The sequence below is a fragment of the Penicillium canescens genome (genome assembly GCF_028828765.1).
Source record: "Penicillium canescens strain IBT 15451 chromosome Unknown utg000001l_segment0_segment0, whole genome shotgun sequence".
Lineage (NCBI taxonomy): Eukaryota > Fungi > Ascomycota > Eurotiomycetes > Eurotiales > Aspergillaceae > Penicillium > Penicillium canescens.
In genome coordinates this window covers 1,354,626-1,373,438 of record NW_026703963.1, presented here as the reverse complement: position 1 = coordinate 1,373,438, position 18,813 = coordinate 1,354,626, and the positions used below count along the sequence as shown (strand labels likewise).

Genomic DNA, 18,813 nt, shown 5'->3' with positions numbered 1-18,813 from the left:
GCGCGTTTTCGTGTGCCTCAAGTTGTAGTTGTTTAAAATTGGTGACCCACAGCCCTATATCATATACTTCTACAGAGCCAGAAGACATTCCCGTTGTTTGTCAACCATTTTCGCATAGTGAGACGTAAGATGTACAAGATGTAATTCGAGAACTACCGGTATGGAGCATCGAGGCACGTGACACGGCAATAGGTAGCTGGGACTATGATCATCTTCCCCTTGTTACGCCGAGGCCAAGGATGAGCAGTTATCTTGATTATACTAGTGCTATGGTTTTTAGTATGTTCTCTATGTTGAAAACGGGACTGAGGTTGAAGAACAAAAGTTGACGTTATTGACGTTATTGCCGTTCAGTTGCCAATGCCCCGCTATAGACGTCAGACACAGCAAGTATTGTTCGCGGGTATTCTGGAACAGCCGAATTGGTAAGACGGGGCCTAGAAGAGTAAAATCATTAGCCTGAGTACGAATTGGTAAGTTCGGTCTACGGAGCAAGTTACTGCGGATAAATCGGAGAATTAATAGGGGAATAAATACTGTAGCAAAAACATGAATGCGGCAATGATGATGTTCGCCGGATGCCCCACGACCGGACCCCAACGCGCCGGACTCGTTTGACCTCATTTACTTTTCTTGTTCCTCTCCCACTTTTGGTTTCTTCCTCTATATACCCCCTTCAAAACTGTTAGGTGTGTACCTCTACTCTCTGCATACTCCTATACCTATCTCCGTTGCTTGTGCTTGCCCCGCACTAACGCTCTGCATATAGACCCGTAATCGTCATCATGCCTGGTTTCTCACAAGCTTGCGACCTCCCCGCCTGGAAGGAGCTCCAGGACCACCACAATGCCCTTGGACGCAACATTGTCTTGAAGGAGTACTTCCAGAAGGACCCTAAGCGCTTCGAGAAGTTCAGCCACACCTTTACCAACACCGTTGACAACCAGGACATCCTCTTCGATTTCTCCAAAAACTTCCTCACCGAGGAGACCGTGTCTCTTCTGGTGAAGTTGGCCAAGGAGGCCAATGTTGAGGAGCTCCGTGATGCCATGTTCCGTGGCGAGCACATCAACTTCACCGAGGACCGTGCTGTCTACCACGCTGCTCTGCGCAACGTCTCTAAGGAGCCCATGCAGGTCGACGGCAAGAGTGTGGTTGAGGATGTCCACTCTGTGCTTGAGCACATGAAGGAGTTCTCCGAGCAGGTGCGCAGCGGCGAGTGGAAGGGTTACACTGGCAAGAAGATCAACACCATCGTCAACATTGGTATCGGTGGTTCCGATCTGTGAGCATTCCTTCCCGTGTGATCAATGACTGTCTAGCTAATCCCTCAACAGCGGCCCTGTCATGGTCACCGAGGCCCTTAAGCCTTACGGCCACCCCGACATGACCCTCCACTTCGTCTCCAACATTGACGGTACTCACATTGCCGAGGCCCTTAAGCACTCTGACCCCGAGACCACCCTCTTCCTGATTGCCTCCAAGACCTTCACCACCGCCGAGACCACCACCAACGCCAACTCTGCCAAGTCATGGTTCCTCCAGTCCGCCAAGGATGAGGCTCACATTGCTAAGCACTTCGTGGCTCTTTCCACCAACGAGCCCGAGGTCACCAAGTTCGGCATTGACAGCAAGAACATGTTCGGTTTCGAGTCCTGGGTGGGTGGCCGCTACTCCGTGTGGAGTGCCATTGGCCTGTCTGTTGCTCTGTACATTGGTTACGACAACTTCCACCAGTTCCTCGCTGGTGCCCAGGCCATGGACAAGCACTTCCGCGAGACTCCCCTCGAGAAGAACATTCCCGCTCTTGGTGGTCTCCTGAGTGTCTGGTACAGCGACTTCTTCGGCGCCCAGACTCACCTGGTCGCTCCTTTCGACCAGTACCTCCACCGTTTCCCCGCTTATCTGCAGCAGCTGTCCATGGAGAGCAACGGCAAGGCCATTACCCGCTCTGGCGAGTATGTCAAGTACACCACCGGACCCATCCTGTTCGGTGAGCCTGCCACCAACGCCCAGCACAGTTTCTTCCAGCTGCTGCACCAGGGTACCAAGCTCATCCCGGCCGACTTCTTGATGGCCGCCGAGTCTCACAACCCCGTTGAGGGTGGCAAGCACCAGCGCATGCTGGCTTCCAACTTCCTCGCCCAGTCCGAGGCCCTGATGGTCGGCAAGACCCCCGACCAGGTCAAGGCCGAGGGTGCCCCGGAGGAGCTTGTTGCCCACAAGACCTTCCTAGGCAACCGCCCTACCACCTCCATCTTGGCCCAGAAGATCACCCCCGCCACCCTGGGTGCTCTGATCACCTACTACGAGCACCTCACCTTCACCGAAGGTGCCGTCTGGAACATCAACTCCTTTGACCAGTGGGGTGTCGAGCTGGGCAAGGTCCTCGCCAAGAACATCCAGAAGGAGCTGGAGACCGCCGGCGAGGGTGCCAACCACGACAGCTCGACCAGCGGTCTGCTGCTCGCCTTCAAGGCGAAGGCTAACCTGGCATAGATTTGAGTCTTTTGGAAATGCAGTGATGACGAGCAACGAATGATACTTTGTCACATATTTTTGGTTTGAAAAAGAAATGAGCAGCTATCGATATTCTTCAATTTGGACACGATTAGATGCAAGTATGCAATGTAGAGACGTTCATGTCGGCGCAATCAAGGTAGTAGCAGTAAGGGGAGGGTTGCTCTTGTTCGCCGCCACTCGTCTCCGCAACGCGGCAGAACACTGTTGGTCCCCTGCGCCATCCTTCTACACAAACTCGCGGACGCGGGGCGAGTTCTTCACAGTCCTTACAATAACAACAATGTTTCCTACACATCAATTGAGCCGATGTTCGGCAGCAGTGGCACTGCTTTCTCTGAGCGCGTTGTGGCCATCCGGAGCATTTGCGGGGAGCAGCAGTGGCAACAACGACGGATACAAGCTGAGAGAAGACATTCCAGTATCATGTCTGAATCGCACAGTGTAAGTTCTCTTGACCCCAAGCATATAAACACATCCCTAACCAAGACTCGTCTTCTAGTGAAGGAGAACATGTAAGCGACAGCGCCCTTCCTGCCACGTCCTGACACGCATTCAACAACCAGGAAACGCAAACCCAATGAATCAAACAGCTAACGAAATCAGATCACCGACGACCTCGGCAAACTACAATATGTCCCCTTCGTAACCTGCAACGAAACCGCACGCCCTCTCTCCCTCCACTACGGCATCTCCGAAACAATAACCTGCACCATCGCCTCCCTCTCCGATGACATGTACCATCTCCTCGAGTTCTACGTGCACTCCGACGTCCCAATGACATGCCGCGTACCAACAGCACCCCTAACCCAATCCGCCAACAGCGCAGGCCACACCGAGAAGAAAGACAAAGACGCCGAGACATCGTCCGGCGAGGTTGACTCACTCTCCGCGCTGGCTGATAACGGGCCGCCCTTTACACCCGTCACAATTGCCCTTCAGGGTACACTGCAACGCAGCCACCTGCACATATGGACGGATATGAATGTCGTCATGCATAACATGGCCTCAGACGCCGCGGCCGAGCAGAAAACCATGAACGGCGCGCAATCCGGCCAGCCTGGGTTTGCTGTTGCTGGAACCGCGTACTCGACCCCGGAGTTTGATAATACTGGTAAGAACCCTCAGCTTGACGAGGACGAGGAGCCTGTTGCTCTTGCGCAGGCGGCGCGTGAGCCGTGGACGGCTGGGCATGGGACGAAGGTTGTGCGCGGCGAGCCGCTTACTTTCTCGTTCCATGTTGCTTGGCTGGAGGGTGGTGATAGTATTGGATGGCCGGTTCGTCCTAGTTCTGCGTCTTGGTTGTCTCTGGCGACTGGGTCTGGGAAGGGATCTGGGTCGTTCTTTTCGAAGCTGTTTTTCTTTGTGATGGCTGCTTCTGTTGGTGCGTTGGTTGCCATTTACTGGGAGAGGAATGGCGGCCGCGGTCGTCCTGCTTGGCATGGTGATGGGCTTTTGGGTGGTACGCCTGCTAGAGGCGCGAAGAGTCCTGTTACTTTTGGAAATGGTGGGAGAATTAATGGGTATGGTGGTTATTCTGGTCCTGCTAATGGTAATGGGGCTGCTGGTGCTGGTGGGTATGGATTTCCTACTGGGAAGAGGGATTGATTTGATGTTGATGGGGAGAGAGGTCTGTATAGCCTGGTATAGTGACGTTCTATGGGCGTGTACAGTGTACCCTATAAGACGGATGAAAGATACAATTGACTGCGAGGACGAGAGCTGTGCTCTACATGACACGACCATAGTGGATAATTCAAGTGCAATGCATTCCATGTCTAATGCAAGAGCCAGATTCAAAACAAATCAAGGTACCAAGGTAATAATTGTACACAGATAACAAGTAAATCAAAAAGCACCCATTTTCAGGCCACTCCCACACATCACAGCCTACTCAAATCACCCCCACACTGGGAGACAGCCTCTTCAGTATATACATACACACATCCAGACAAGCAGACAAAACCACGAACAAGAAAACAGAGCGGGAGATCAACAAATCACCAACCCTGAGTCTGCATCCGCTGAATCTTCTGCACAGTACTCTGGAACGAGACCTTAAACAGCCTCCTCCACCGCATCATCTTCTTCTGCTTAGCAACCATACCCTTCCGCGTATGGAAACGCTGCGCATTAGCCGATTGACGAAGCTTATTCTGCGTAATGGTGTTGTTAAGCTTGCGCAGCGCAGTAGCAAGGTCCTGGCCACGTTCAGGCTCGACAAATGCCTGTCGACCAAGCGATGGGCCGAGCTTCAGGTCGACTGTGCGTTGGGGCGGTGGGCCGCCGAAGCGTCTCCCCCGCCGATGGCGCCCTGGCCCACGGCGCGGGAGAGGCTGTCTGTGAAGATGCGACGGCCGCGCTGGGGGGAGTCTTGTTTCGGGTTCAGGTCAAGTCTGTCCAGGATGTCGTCGAAGTCCGAGGGTTTCTTGCCTCGTGTGGCTGTTGCTGTTTTGGTTGTGGGTTGTGTGGAGGACGCGGCTGGGACGGGTGCTGGGGTGTCTGTTGGGGCGTCGGATGAGGAGGAGTTGAAGCGGATTGAGGTGGCTAGGGTTGTTCGGGGTAGCGTTTGGGTTCGCTGTTGGAGGAATGGCGTCGGCCTGGCGCGGAGGCTTCGAGCCAGGAGGCGGACGTCCATTTTTGGAGGGACACGAGTATGTCGGATTATGCAAATGTAATTGGGGTTTTCGGATCGTCTGCCAGGTCGTGGAATTGGAGCGTTGGTCTGGCGGAGTGCGCAAGCTCAATAGATGCTTGAAGTTGCTCTGGTGGAAAATCAACCCCGATTGGAAATTGTAGGTCACGTGCATGCTCCATGCGACACTTTACAGATCAAGAACATCACAGCTGCAAACTTTCTTGTATTTACAAATATCTCTCTTATTTCACTCAGAGGAGATAGTTCTACATCTACCATTGAACTTGAGCTGCAAAAAGCCATGTCATCCATCTCAATCGCAACCCTCCCCCGCATGGGCCGCGATGCTCTTGCAGCCCTGCTCCTTTCAGCCAGCGAGCCAAGCAACCTCGCAATCATCGATGTCCGAGACTCAGGTACATGAATATTAACATTCTTTTGAATAGATCAAACCGGCTAATAACCCAATTAGACCATGTTGGCGGCCACATCCACTCATCAACCTGGGTCCCTACCTCAACACTGGATGTCCGTATGCCAGAGCTGATCCGCACTCTAAAGGACAAGAAAATGGTCATCTTCCACTGTGCGTTGAGCCAGCAGCGCGGTCCCTCTTCGGCTCTGCGGTATGCGCGCGAGCGCGAAAGTGCCCTTGGCGCGGAAGAGAGCCAGAAGCAACAGGTGTTTGTGCTTGAGGGCGGGTTTGTGGAATGGCAGCAGAAGTATGGCAAAGATGCTCGGTTAACTGATGCTTATGCTGCGGATATCTGGGAGGAATATTGAGCTTTGAGTCACTGAGGTGAAGGGGTCTTGACTACTTTGCACATCTACCCTTTTTTAATGAGAAAATGAACTTGATCGAAGATACCACTTAAATAGATGCATTGATGGGTTTGATTATGAGGAATTTTTGGGTGAATTTCATGGTGTGGTGTGTTAGCCCTCCTAACGTCTTTTTTAACGTTCTTAAAGACGTCTTTCCTACTTGTCTTACATCGACATTCTCGGGTGTCTCAAGATGCCTGGGTCTTATCATATCCTTGTTGCCCGACAAGTCTAGAAGATATTGTTTATTGGAATGTATTTATATGCATCATATTATTTTACATAGAGGAACAGAACAAACTAGTTTACAGCAAGACATCAAGAACGTACTTGCGTTGTTTAAGACATTTCGATGCCACCTCCGAATCCAACAGGTCGTCTCCGTCCGCCGTTCTCAGGCACAATGGCCATGACCTTATAGATCTGACCCATTGATCCACCACTCTTCTCAACCAACCTTGTCCAGCCAGTTTCGAGTGTCTTTCTCTTTTCCTCATCCTTCACGCTACGAAGGAGCTGGCGCATACGCTCCTCGATGCCCATAGCACCCAAGAAGTCACCCTGTTCAACAGGGCCATGGACCTCGACACCATCGCTACCTTCGATAGCTGCTTCAGCGAGCGAGGTGAAATCCACGTCCGCGCTGACATCGACGCGGCCAGGCTCAGAGAGAGGTGCCACCTTCTCGTGGCTTTTAATTCCGCGGAGCGAGTTGACAGGAATAGTTGACAGCGTTCCGTAGTCCATAATCAGAGCAGCGCCGGACGGAGTCTTCTTCTGGCCGGACGGAGTCGTGCTGGGAGCAGTGTTCTTCTTTATAGCAAGCGCAGAGGCAGCATCACCACCGACCCGACGTGCAAAGTCGGCAGCATAGATACGGCTCTCGGGGCTGATTTCAATAGTTGCTCCAGGCTGTGACTTGAGAGCACGGTAGCGTGCAGAAATCTCAGGGATCACCAGAGAGGAAGGTGTCGAAGCTTTTGCCTTGGTTAATTGGAACTCGGGCTCTCCCTCGATATTCTCTTCAACGGCCTTAGGGTTTAATGTCACCATTAGCTCGCGCCATTGCGGTGTGTTTACAACCTTGGGCGGGTTGTGAAGTTCGGCTGGACCGGTTGGGGTCATGATCTTTCGTGGCTGGTCTGGTTGCTCGTTTTCGGGAGATGGCGGGACAGACTCAAAGGCGTGAATTGGGAGTGCGTCGAAGAATTCATGTGCGAAGATGAAAGGCGTTTTGCCTTCCTCTGCATATCACGGAGTACTTTTGTCAGTTTCGGCCAAAATGGTTGGCAATTGTGCTCGTCACTTACCATGTGGCAGGAGGCGGATATCTTCCACCCAGACAACCGGTACATCGAAGTACTTGCATACGCTCTTGTGTCCGATATCTGTCTCCTCCATTGCAGCCTCTTCGCCGCAAAGCAACCGCTTCTGCACCTCTCTGAGCGTTGCACTTGCTTCCACTAGATAAATAGCCTCCACACTTGAAGAGAACATCTTGAAGTTGCGGAAGGTCTGCCATATAAAGTCTCCGTCAGCCCAACGATCTTCTTGGTTCTCATCGTAGAAAGCAAGTATAACCACTTACCCGCAGCATATCATCCATCAAAGTACCCTTTCCTGGACCAACCTCCATCAATTGAACACCACTCTTCTTCCGCCCCTGAGCCATCCACTCCGCAATTGTCCATATACCAATCAACTCCCCAAACACCTGCGAGATCTCGGGCGAAGTAACGAAATCACCGTTCTTGCCGAAAACACCTCCGCCCTCTCCTCGTGTTGTATAATAGCCACCATCAGGGGAAGTCAAGACTTGGCGCATAAAGGCCGCAATTGGGACTGGACCGGTGACCTAAAGTTGCGAATCGTCAGTAAAAGTGCCATTGGACCGGAATACGGGATGAGGTACCTTCATCACATTGGCCAATGTCTGGGCTAGCGGCGTGGACCATTTTCTCTGCTCAAATGTGGAGGAGTTCCATCTTTTTGAGCATCTTGGTATCACTGCATTACGAGGTCTGCGGAGAATATGCGACGCTACGCGCCTCGCCGTTGGGTTCATTTTTGTTTGGTGTCGACTCGAGTCTCGGAAGCGGGAGAACCTATGATCTCAAATTCGTTGATCAAATGTACACATAAGCACAGGTCTGCATGTAACAGAAAAGGCTCCGACCTCAATCGACTGTTCAACACTGGAGTCCAAATGTTTCTCTTAATCTCTCCGCAAAAGCTCCATCGCACGTGACTTTATCCTTATCGGAATGTTATCGGGAACTAGTCCCAAAGTGGTTAATTGATGTCTATTTATGCCTGAGGCCACCAACGATTACACCAATTTACTTCGTGTCTTGCATTCATTTGCCCTTCGATACAACTGACGGAACCAGATACCTAGATAGTGATGGCGTCCAGAGCCGATCACCTTTTCGATTCATATTCGCATACATATTTGGTCGCCCAGGACCGGTTTGACCTTCTTAGACAACTTGACAATTTGCGGAACGATGCCTAGTTGGGCATATTGCTACCTCGAAGCTGCTCGTACCCGATTACCATTTGTTCCAGATAAAGAAGATCCCCCGGACGCCATGTATGTGGGTGGCCCGATCTTCAACTATGTTTCTTGGCCTTGCATCCTGAAGATGAACAACATAAAGCGGGTTCAAGCCAACTTGGCCGAGTATGCCAGTGTTCTATGGTATGAAGTTCTTCCTCGTATTGGCTGCACCGCCGATTTCCTCAACAGCGTGACGGAAAACCTCATCTTTAACTGGATGCCTGGTCCCGGTGCCATCGTAGCTAAACTTGAGTTCCAGAATACGAATATTAAGCAGGTTCACATTCTGACCAAGCTGGGCATGCTGGCCAATGCGGGGATGTGTGGGGATAGTAAGATCATGGTGATGTGCTTTAGGTTTCGTTGGTGAATATGTCCACGGTTTGGATTGAGAGGGCTGGCGAGGAGTGGAAACGATTGCCTCTTTGGCTTTCTGCGGAGGAGTCGTGGTATAGACCTGTGGGTGGGTTTGTTGAGAGTATTCGGTAGAGATAATGTTGGTTGTTGGGTCTGGTGTGCTTTGTTCTGTTAGCAGTTCGTCTCTTGATAGCATGCGGGGTATATAGCACGTTGTTGGAGGTAATGATTGCTTTCAAATACGGAATTCCGACCTGTGGATGCTCCTCATCCCATCCGAGGATGTCCTTAGGGCTGGCTTCTATCATGTGCTCATGGTCAGCCACAACGAACCGCTATGGGCTGAAGAACTCAGCCACTCTACGGACCAAAGTCAAGAGTACACGGCTTAAGCCTGTTATGGATATGAATGAACTGTTTGTATTGGGTTCGCCGCTATTTGCAGCAGCAATTGTGCTCTGAGTTGTGCAAAAAGGTGCATGAATCGACTACTGTTAATAATATCATACATTTCATCACATTTCAGCGACAAGCATAGCCCTGTGACCATCCCGTGTGATGAAGCTCCTTGCGCCAGTAACTATGGTCAAATCCAAGTGTTATTGTTGCAAATCAGTACTTAACGTCGTCCTTTCCGACGGTTCTGGTTCTGGTTGCCCTTGTTAGTCTGCTGCGGTGTATCGACCACCATTTCATCGCTGTAGAGACCAGATCGCGAAGTCCCCTGTGGCGCTAGCAAATCGCTCTGGTGGCCGGCACCTCGGCGAGCGCGGAGTCGTTCTTGGTCAGCCTGTGCTCGAAGCGCAGTGAAGGGATCTTGAGCCGTGGATCCAGCATTGGCGGGTTTGAGGCTCATAGTGAGGAGTCTGCCATCGGCCTGTAAGACATGTTAGCATTGGCTTTGAGTCCAAGGGCGAAAGGAGCGTTACCCTCTGGTTATGGAAGTTTGCGATCACCAACTCAGCAGTCTGCTTCTCTGCAAATGCAAACTCCGCAACGACACTCGGGTGGCTGGCCACTATCCTGCAGCTGAGCATGGGTCCAGTTGTAGGTTCGAGAGCAGACTGAATGTCGGCAGCGGTTGTGCCAGGCGCAAAGTTCCTTCCTACCACAACAAATGGCCCCGAAGCGCCCTTAATGGATATGTTCCCGGATGCCCGGCCCTGTTTAGCCGACCGGACATTCGCTTGGCTGTTGCCTGCCCGGATGGCATTCCAGACCTGTTCTGAGTTTACGCGATCGTTTCTTCCTGTGTTTCCGCGTTGTCTGCCGGTGTTTGTGGCGGGGGCTGGTTTGTTCTTGTTGGGGTTCACGGTCGCGGACGCAGAGCGCTGAATGTGGACAGATTGTCAGACCTTGTTTTTTCATTTCGGTGGCGTTATGGCGGCGGACGGGGGTTGCGCCTACCTTGGCTACTCCGATCCTGCTGGCTAAGCTTCCAGGCTTCGCATTCTGTGTTTTGTTCTGTCCTCTGTTGGCGCCAGAGCCAGAGCCAGATCCCGACGCGGGCGCGCTTCTCCGTCGGTTCTTTCCGAGTAGTTGGTTTGCGAGGTCCTCGAGTTTCTTCTTCTGGTTCTTCTCGCGATCTGTCGGAAAGGGTCAGAGTTCCGTGGGGATAAGCGGAAAGGTGCAGAAATTACCGGCCAGAATAATATCGTCAAAGGAGACAGGCTTTTTGTTTGCCATGTTGAATAATCCGGAGAATTAAAGGAATGAGAAGGGTTGCAGAGCTGAAGTGGAGGTAGGGGAGAAAAGAAGCTTGGGGCCGATCGCGAAAGCTATTTGGGGCCGAGCCGAACTATATCTCCACATCAAGTATGGTGTACTGCTCTTGTGTCTTGTACAATATCATTAACATTGCTACTGAATCAGTAGTTAGATCAAGTTCTTTGTAGAGAACCTTTGAACTACCCAATTTGGTGGCATTGGACGTTCCTTCCTCGTCGGCGCTTTCGACCCTCATGTCACCTCTTACATTATTCTTCCTTGACTATTGTCTCAACTTTCTTCTTAGCTCATTCCTTCTACCTTTGCATAATATCTCAACATGGATATCAACATCCAGACAAATGCTGCACGCAGCCAGCGGTTCTCACTATCTTTGATGTTCGGATCAACGAGAAAGAGAGCCAGGTAGACACCGGAACCCACACAGCAAAGAACCTCTTGCTAACTGAAAAAGCTGCATCCCTGATCTAAAGGGAGAACCAACTTGCCAAGAGCGAGCTCTTTACCCTGTCTTCGATCCTCAGGATCCTCGTCACAATCCCCAGGCACAATCCTTCTCGTTGCATCGCCAAAGATCACTGAATCCGTCGGAATCACGAAAGCACACCCAGTGGGCTCAGAGCATCCCGAGACGATCATTTCACAGGGCAAGGTCCCATCTGTTGGCATTGAGATCGGGCATATTGCGCCGTTCCGCTGTTGAAGACGATCAGCTTGGAGGCGCTGCTGAGTTGCGAAGTTTTGTTAGCCCCGTTGCTCTGAGGCGCGAGCGAGAGCAGCAAGGTCTTCGACCAGCAGCTTACAACTCGAGTACACAAGATGACTTGGGGTTTGGCACTGAGATATATCGAACTGCTACCCCATGGCCAACCCTCGAGACCCATGCTGTGGATGTTTACCAGGCCCATGTTACATCGGACAGTCCGACTCCTGCACCTGGACCACTGACAAGCATTTATGATATTCCTCCAACTGCAATTCCTACGATTACAGTCCATCAAAGTCCAGATTTGATGCCTGTTGTAGGTACGCCTTTGACAGACCCGGCCGAGTCCCCTTCCAGCCCCAACGACAGCGCTGATTATCAACTCACCGGAGAGCTGATCCCAAGCACTGGAGATATGCCGGCTCATCTAGAAGACCGGCTGGATGGTCATGCCAGCAACACCAGTCCTTCACTTCATGACTTGACAGAGTCACCATGGGGTATGGCAATCACGACCAACCAAGAACTCGATATGTTAACCCATGGGCTCGGTGATACTCAGTCTGCTTGGGCACAACAAGTGATGGAAGACAATGGAGCTCAGAGAGATCCAATGTTAAATGAAAGCGAATACCTAGTGGTTGGACAAAATATGTGCGGAAACAGAGAGCCAGAAAGCCGACAGTCTTCTAGATCTTCTAGGAGCACAGCCCCCAGCATTTTCCGTCATCTCAGCGCTCATACAACACGCCCAGGGGAGCACATCAGACATTATCCGTCGCGAGTCACGGGAGAACAGTCTACGAGCACTGTGACAAATCATGCAACAGTTCCCATATCGAGACAATGCTCCGCCGAAGTAGAATTTGCGTTCCCCGGAATCTACCAAGAGATGCTTGAGCAGTGGATGAGAGAGCCTCGTGAAAGCCAGGTCGCCCTTGCCACTGAGCGAGAACGCACACCGTCCGCTTCTCAAACGCAAACCCGCACAGATTCAGCACAATGCATCGTACCCCAAGACGATGCATACCGTAATCCACCTTCATATTATGAATATGATCAAGATGCCCTCATTTTGGAGTCTCCGCAAACACCCAGCGCCATAATCGATGTCTCAGGCATGGAAGAGTTGCGGCCACTCAATCACTCAAGCCCATCCTTTGCTGAAGATCTGGATCGTCAACACTTTGACAATGGACCGCTAGAGCCCGCACATTCTCCCAATACCATTGACGAAGTTTTGTCTCATGAAATGCCCTCGACAAACGTGGCAAATGCGGGGAGTCGGCAATCATTTGGCCTTCATATGTCCCCGTCGTCTGTAAGTATCACGCAATGGACATCCAGACATGCTATTCCGACTGACTAGGGTAGGATATCGAGAGACCCAATCTGGACCTGTCAAGACGTACAAGCTACCGAGAGCCTGCATTCGATCACCAGAACCGAAGCTCTCTGGACTGGACCTCCGCTGCGGAGCAAGGGCGTGACATATCCCAATCCCTATACGATAGCCTTGAGTATCCGCGCCTCTACGCCGACGAGAGTACATCGCCAGAATATACATCGACCGAAGTCACATCGATGACATCGATGTCAAGTGATCAATGGTCACCGATTGGCAGTGAAGTTATCTTCCCGATCCCGGTAGGTGCAAACGGATACTACCTCGTCGACGGGAAAAGTAGCACTCACTACCATGATGGGGGCAACCAGCCACTAAAGTCTTCCCGCCAGGCGACCAGTGATGGCAATGCTCATAGTCGTTCAAGTTTGGATTTGAATTCTTCCATTCAGACTCGAGAGATGACTGAGGTTATGTACCCATCAAACATGTCTGTGCAGCTCGCATCGCACGGTGCTCATGGAGCAGGCTTGGATTACGACGAAGATGAATCGGAGATGTATGATATTGAATATCGTGGACAGCCGAGTCACGCCCATTGGTAGAGCGAGAAGGGTTGGTGGAAGTCGTTCGTTGATACGTTTCATTTGAGCTTTTGAAAGAGGACTGCCGATTCAATGTTGTTATTTATTACCCTCTATCCATTTCATGGTATACTGTATTCTTAAATATTTTGGAAGTCGACATGGAGTTTCGAGGCAGGAATTCATTCCTTCAAGTTGCCTCTAGCCACCACATATCGCGGTCAAATGATGGGCAGTGGCCAAATGTTCGTTATTGTTTGTTCAACTCTTGGTCACTAGATAGCGAAATCAGACTATCCCAACCGAAGAGTAAATCCTGCACCTGCTTCACCCGTATCTCCACCAGGAGCACCACCAAACACACCCGCAAAGTCCAGCTCGGGTGCTTCCTGGCCCCGCTTCGGAGCTTCAGGCGTATGATGACGCCTCCGTTTCTCCATACCAGCCTTCGAAGGGAAAGTAGGGAACATCTCCTTCGGCTTCGGCCGTGGATCTTCCCGGAAGTACGGATGCGCAAGACACTGCTGCGCGGTAGGACGCGAAGAAGGATTCAACGCCAACAGCCCGGATAAAAGACCCAACCCGGAATTCGTAAGATAAGGGAACCGAGACCGAGGCAACAGAGGCGGATTACCAGCAGAGGAGGCAGCCGACGTCGACGGCAGCCGCAGCGATTTGGCATTAGGCAGTGAGCGGAAACCCGGCCATGTCTGCGAGTTTGGCGGGCCGGTCAGTGCGAAGATCTTGGATACCTGATCGACTTCGTTCTTGCCCTGCAAGAGAGGTTCCTTGGTGAGTAGCTCGCCGAAGATACAGCCAATGCTCCACATGTCGATTTCGGTGCCGTACTTGTCTGCGCCGAGAAGCAGCTCCGGTGCTCGGTACCAGAGTGTCACGACCAGCTGTGTCAGTTTGGGTGGTGGATCACCATAGTAGCGGGCCATGCCAAAGTCGGCGATTTTGATTTCGCCACGGTTGTTCATTAATAGGTTGGAGGTTTTCAGGTCGCGGTGCATGATCCACTGTGAATGTAGGAATTCGAGGCCACCTACGACCTGCAAGAGAACGGTTTTGATTTCCGATGGGAGGAATGGTTCGCGCATTTCATCTAGGAGAGCTTTGAGGTCGTGTTCGAGGAAGTCCATTACCAGGAAGACCCTATTGAGAGTAGTTGATTAGCATATTTTGTTTTGGTCGCCGACGTAGATTTGCTACAGGAGAACTCACTCATCCAGCTTATTTCCCATCACCACCTCGCGCAGATAAACGACATTCGCATGTCGCGCCTCCATCAGCGTTTGAATCTCCCGCAGTCCTGTGACTGGGAACCCGTCCGGCGCGTTATCCAGCTTCAGTTTCTTCAGCGCAACGACTTCGCCCGTGGAGATATCCTTCGCGCGCGACACCCATCCATAAGAGCCCTCTTCGATATGGTTCAATCTCTCGAAGTTGTCCACATGTCTGCAGGGCCCCCATTCTCCAACCGGGAAACGTAAGAGGCTCGACTGCTTCTGTTCCTTTTCGATCGTCGCTACCTCCGCATCGCTCGAAGCAGTGGCCTGGTCATTCGAAAGTCTCCGTCGTTTCATCGGAGGCCCGGACTCGCCATTGGGGCTTTGTGCGTTGTTGGCATTCTGCCGAGCTTGTTGAGCTTTGCTGGCTTCGTCGAGCTTCCGCTGTTTCTCCGCCTTAGCGCGTCGCTTTTCTTCTTTTTCGCGTTTTTGTTGCGCGATAATTGCTTCGGTCTCAGGGTCGTCGTTTGCCCATCTCGATTTGGAGGCCATTTTCGCCGGCGCGACGGGGGAGTGCGGTAGGGGAAGATTCCGGAATGACGTTTGAGATCAGAAATGGGCCGAGTTCCTTCGCTTTGAAATCCGAATTGCGCCCCGCCTTGCGATTTAAGTACAACATGCGGTAGCACTTCGCTGTGAATATATCTTCGGATCTCTCTTTTCTTCTTGTTACTGTGCTTTTCCAGCTGTGCACACCTCCCCCAATACCTGCCACCGACGTCGGAAATCTACTCTCCCTTCCCCGCCATGATCGAACCATTCCAGGTCTGTTTGCGCAGTGACTCAACAGGTCCCATACTGATGCGGTGCTGAATTATAGACGACCTTTGCGGTCCCTATGACCTGCGAGGGCTGCGTCAAGTCCATTTCCAGCTCCCTGTATAATCTGGAAGGTAGTCATCCCTCGGAAACTGGCCCTAATCCGCCTTCCTCCGGTCTGACCTCTCGACAGGCATCAATAAGGTAGACGCAAATCTCAAGGACCAACTAGTCTTCATCGAAGGCACCGCCCCTCCCAGCTCCATCGTCTCCGCCATTGAAAGCACCGGCCGAGATGCTATCCTCCGCGGCAGCGGCACTACAAACAGTACGGACCCCCGTAGTTCAAGGCCATTGTCTATGTCAGATTTCTGAAATACGTTGGCTCACACATATACCTAAACAGGCTCCGCTGTCTGCATCCTCGAAACCCACTCCTCCAGCGTCTCGGACAAGATCCGCGGCCTGGCCCGTATGGTCCAGGTCTCCTCGAATATGACTCTCGTCGACTTGACAATTAACGGCCTCTCGCCAGGCAAATACGTTGCTACTATCCGCGAAGCAGGAGATATCTCACGGGGTGCGGAGTCAACCGGTGGTCTCTGGGAGGCTGTCAAGGCGAAGGTTCTAGGCTCTGAGACCGCTGCTCAACCGCCCAAAGAACCCCGCGGTATCTTCGGAAATGTGGATGTTGATGAGAAGGGGCGCGGCAGTGTATTCTTGGACCGGCCTGTTGCTATTTGGGAATTGATTGGTAGGAGTATGGTTGTGTCCAAGAACGCCGAGGGTCCGTTCTCGCGCGAGGATCCGAATACCCTTGTTGGTGTTATTGCGCGCAGTGCTGGTGTCTGGGATAATGATAAGATGGTTTGCTCTTGCTCCGGTAAGAATGTTTGGCAAGAAAGACGGGAGCAGGTTGTTAAGGGTATGGCTTGAATGTGGGATTTTGGTAGAGTTCCATCAGCAAAAATGGTGTGGTGTTTACTGGTGGTCTATGGTGATTGCTGCTTGCTGAATTTTGGACATGTAGCGAGATATTTTCATACCCGGTGAGATACACAGAGTTTCGTTATGGATGCCATAACACAGATATGATCATGAATGGCAGAGTATGATTTATTCTTCAATCTCAATCTTCAATCTTAAATACAACAAGGAAATCATTTCCCCAACCCAGGCATCATCACTAATTCTCCACCGAGAGGAATTCCAAAATCAATCGGAAGTTGTATTTCTTCTCTCCAAGTTGTTTCTCGATCTTCCCAAATCCGGTAAGGACTTTGGCTCTGATGTCTTCCACGATTCCCCTACAATACTTGCGCTGCCCACGCTCGCCATCTCATCCCAAAGGAGTCGTTTATGTGCCATTGGCATCGTCCCTTGTCGCAATCTTTCAGTGAAGATGGCTTCGAGCAACTGACGTTTGGAAGACTGCGAGAACATATGGATGACTGGAAAAGAGAACTTCCCTTCATCCAGATCCTGGCCATAGACAGCTTTTTCGTAGATCTGGAATATTTGGTTGGTATGAATTGCCCTGGAACATGCCGCACAATTCAACATTTATACTCACCATTGCAGTTGACGTTGCAGTGTCCACATAGTCATCTTGAATTTGCATGTACTGAGCAGTGAGAATCACCATTTCGATCAATTTGTCGCGGTTGATGGCACTGTGAGGTGTTTAGAGCTCTTGAATCTTTCTCATGATACAGGCCAACTAACCTGGAACGTGTGCTCTGCATAAATCATATGGATAAGCAAGCAGATATTTCCACCAGCCTCTGCTCGCATTCTCGGCAAGATGTTTATTTGGCATGCATTGAAGGAGGGCAAACTTACTCAGATGGACCATATTAAGATACTCTTCGGCAGTCGGACATTTACCAGAGTGGCTCCAGTGAAGATCAAGACTCTGGCCAACGTGTAATTTTTTTCAGCTCGCCTAGATCACATAGTTAGCCACATACTGGACAATGAACTAACAGGCAGTCCAAGAATGAACCAATAAATGTTGTGATGTTGGCTTAAAGTTTCATTCTGAAGCTTGAAGAACTCTTCGAAAACAAGGACAAATACATAGCTGGCGACGTTGCTCATCTGTAAAATTACAAATATTTCATGTCCATCTGGGAAGCCGTGACGCGTTGTCGAGTGGTTTTGAATAGCATCCAGCATCAAAGAGCTGTCGAAGAAATGGCGCATGATCCTCGTGATTTGAATGATTGACGCTTCGGTTGCCTTGAGCCATGGCTTTGATGCGTTGATGATAATAACTGCGAGGTTTCTGGAAGGCATGGATCGATAGGAAGTATCCACCTAGAATTCCCGTTAATAAAATCCTATGACATGTGTTCAAAAAGGTGGTAGCACAGACGTTGGTATCAGGGTCGTTTGTCAATTTTCCCTCGCCCATAGCGCCACGACCAGCTGACTGAGAGATGGGCCGGGCCGTTGATAGCAGTGTAGCGCAGGGAGCTGTCGGGTTTTCAAAGACAAGCTCCAATGGAAGCATTGAGAGATAAGTTGTTAAATCGAGGGCAGGTAGCACTCCAAAGCCAATTGCCAGAGTACATATCGTCGCAAGTCCTTCGAAGCTTGTTTTTCGAGTAAGTTCTTCTGCCATTTCTCGAAAAGCACTTGCTCCAAGGGAAGAATCTTCTGACTGGCCGGCAGTTCCATGGCCTGTTGCATTGTGAGACTGAGCTCTTTCATCAAATTCTACACACTGTTTTTCATATGACACCTTTGATCCAGGTTGATTGAATGTCCAGGTCTAAACTATACACATTATTGACCAAAGCACACGCCATGACAATCGGCTGGGTGATTGATGATACTGATTTGAGATCCGCGAGTGCTAGATCGAGACCCGATGCAAAGACGATTTCCGTCACGGTCCAGCTGCAATTGGTCAGCATGTGTCTTGTAGACGTTGAATGATAAGGGAACTGCTGCGAAGGACTTTTCGAACGGCCCACCCCCGAATCTTGGCTTCAGTAGAGTATCCAAGACGGTGAATCCGTTTATTTCCGCGGGTACACGCTCGGACATCCGACTGATGTTGTGTATCTGAAGTCTTCCAATTTTGTGATAGGTAGAGAAAATGTTCAGGAATATCTCCGATTGGAACTGATGAAGTGCAGAATTCCTCATCACGGAAGGCAGGACTGATATACTGCAATCATCGGCAGATTGGCTCTGTGCCTCGTTGATGGTTTCCATGATCAAAGAGTAAATAGTATTCTGAGGGTTGAGGCAATTTCAGGGACAAATATTTCTAATGTTGCAGTGGGCTCTTATGTTGCCATTATATATTTTCAGAGACTGCACTAGTCCTTTCGTTCCACACAGTTTGCTTTTTCTTTAAACAGCAAATAAAGGTATGACGGCTGTGCGGCATAATGTAAAATTGTGATTTCTTGTGCAGTATCACGAGCGTGGAAAAAATACAGACATGAATGACATGCATGTGTGGTGGTTCGAAAGTGAGACGTTA

General features: G+C 50.8%; 11 protein-coding genes across 11 annotated transcripts; 6 read left to right on the top strand and 5 right to left on the bottom strand.

Annotated features, from left to right (window-relative positions):
- Nucleotides 1–785: 785 nt before the first annotated feature.
- On the top strand, nt 786–2,499 carry N7446_000515 (glucose-6-phosphate isomerase; the record flags this gene model as incomplete). Its single annotated transcript, XM_058509282.1, has 2 exons — nt 786–1,285; nt 1,338–2,499. 2 exons carry the CDS (start codon nt 786–788, stop codon nt 2,497–2,499), a joined length of 1,662 nt encoding a protein of 553 aa, XP_058378261.1.
- Nucleotides 2,500–2,803: 304 nt separating this feature from the next.
- Nucleotides 2,804–4,128, top strand: N7446_000514 (uncharacterized protein; the record flags this gene model as incomplete). The annotated part of the gene is made up of 3 exons (XM_058509281.1): nt 2,804–2,964; nt 3,023–3,035; nt 3,127–4,128. The coding sequence occupies 3 exons, from the start codon at nt 2,804–2,806 to the stop codon at nt 4,126–4,128; spliced, it is 1,176 nt and encodes a 391-aa protein (XP_058378260.1).
- Nucleotides 4,129–4,520: 392 nt separating this feature from the next.
- N7446_000513 (mitochondrial 37S ribosomal protein bS21m) lies at nt 4,521–5,158 on the bottom strand (the record flags this gene model as incomplete). Its single annotated transcript, XM_058509280.1, has 2 exons — nt 4,521–4,772; nt 4,844–5,158. The coding sequence occupies 2 exons, from the start codon at nt 5,156–5,158 to the stop codon at nt 4,521–4,523; spliced, it is 567 nt and encodes a 188-aa protein (XP_058378259.1).
- A 230-nt stretch (nt 5,159–5,388) lies between these two features.
- On the top strand, nt 5,389–5,958 carry N7446_000512 (phosphatase YCH1). The gene is made up of 2 exons (XM_058509279.1): nt 5,389–5,574; nt 5,631–5,958. The coding sequence occupies exons 1-2, from the start codon at nt 5,460–5,462 to the stop codon at nt 5,939–5,941; spliced, it is 426 nt and encodes a 141-aa protein (XP_058378258.1). The 5' UTR covers nt 5,389–5,459; the 3' UTR covers nt 5,942–5,958.
- Nucleotides 5,959–6,312: 354 nt separating this feature from the next.
- Nucleotides 6,313–8,188, bottom strand: N7446_000511 (uncharacterized protein). Its single transcript, XM_058509278.1, has 4 exons — nt 7,896–8,188; nt 7,572–7,838; nt 7,294–7,498; nt 6,313–7,227 (listed from the first exon to the last, which is right to left on the bottom strand). Exons 1-4 carry the CDS (start codon nt 8,046–8,048, stop codon nt 6,323–6,325), a joined length of 1,530 nt encoding a protein of 509 aa, XP_058378257.1. The 5' UTR covers nt 8,049–8,188; the 3' UTR covers nt 6,313–6,322.
- Nucleotides 8,189–8,490: 302 nt separating this feature from the next.
- N7446_000510 (uncharacterized protein) lies at nt 8,491–9,032 on the top strand (the record flags this gene model as incomplete). The annotated part of the gene is given in 2 exon segments (XM_058509277.1): nt 8,491–8,886; nt 8,901–9,032. 2 exon segments carry the CDS (start codon nt 8,491–8,493, stop codon nt 9,030–9,032), a joined length of 528 nt encoding a protein of 175 aa, XP_058378256.1.
- A 487-nt stretch (nt 9,033–9,519) lies between these two features.
- On the bottom strand, nt 9,520–10,663 carry N7446_000509 (uncharacterized protein; the record flags this gene model as incomplete). Its single annotated transcript, XM_058509276.1, has 4 exons — nt 10,541–10,663; nt 10,308–10,486; nt 9,830–10,231; nt 9,520–9,777 (listed from the first exon to the last, which is right to left on the bottom strand). Exons 1-4 carry the CDS (start codon nt 10,584–10,586, stop codon nt 9,520–9,522), a joined length of 885 nt encoding a protein of 294 aa, XP_058378255.1. The 5' UTR covers nt 10,587–10,663.
- Nucleotides 10,664–10,947: 284 nt separating this feature from the next.
- On the top strand, nt 10,948–13,284 carry N7446_000508 (uncharacterized protein; the record flags this gene model as incomplete). The annotated part of the gene is made up of 3 exons (XM_058509275.1): nt 10,948–11,033; nt 11,083–12,655; nt 12,709–13,284. 3 exons carry the CDS (start codon nt 10,948–10,950, stop codon nt 13,282–13,284), a joined length of 2,235 nt encoding a protein of 744 aa, XP_058378254.1.
- Nucleotides 13,285–13,556: 272 nt separating this feature from the next.
- Nucleotides 13,557–15,047, bottom strand: N7446_000507 (uncharacterized protein; the record flags this gene model as incomplete). The annotated part of the gene is made up of 2 exons (XM_058509274.1): nt 13,557–14,421; nt 14,491–15,047. 2 exons carry the CDS (start codon nt 15,045–15,047, stop codon nt 13,557–13,559), a joined length of 1,422 nt encoding a protein of 473 aa, XP_058378253.1.
- Nucleotides 15,048–15,302: 255 nt separating this feature from the next.
- Nucleotides 15,303–16,250, top strand: N7446_000506 (copper chaperone CCS1; the record flags this gene model as incomplete). The annotated part of the gene is made up of 4 exons (XM_058509273.1): nt 15,303–15,320; nt 15,376–15,448; nt 15,508–15,642; nt 15,721–16,250. 4 exons carry the CDS (start codon nt 15,303–15,305, stop codon nt 16,248–16,250), a joined length of 756 nt encoding a protein of 251 aa, XP_058378252.1.
- A 250-nt stretch (nt 16,251–16,500) lies between these two features.
- Nucleotides 16,501–17,829, bottom strand: N7446_000505 (uncharacterized protein; the record flags this gene model as incomplete). Its single annotated transcript, XM_058509272.1, has 6 exons — nt 16,501–16,572; nt 16,626–16,823; nt 16,888–16,987; nt 17,040–17,053; nt 17,301–17,633; nt 17,692–17,829. 6 exons carry the CDS (start codon nt 17,827–17,829, stop codon nt 16,501–16,503), a joined length of 855 nt encoding a protein of 284 aa, XP_058378251.1.
- Nucleotides 17,830–18,813: the final 984 nt, after the last annotated feature.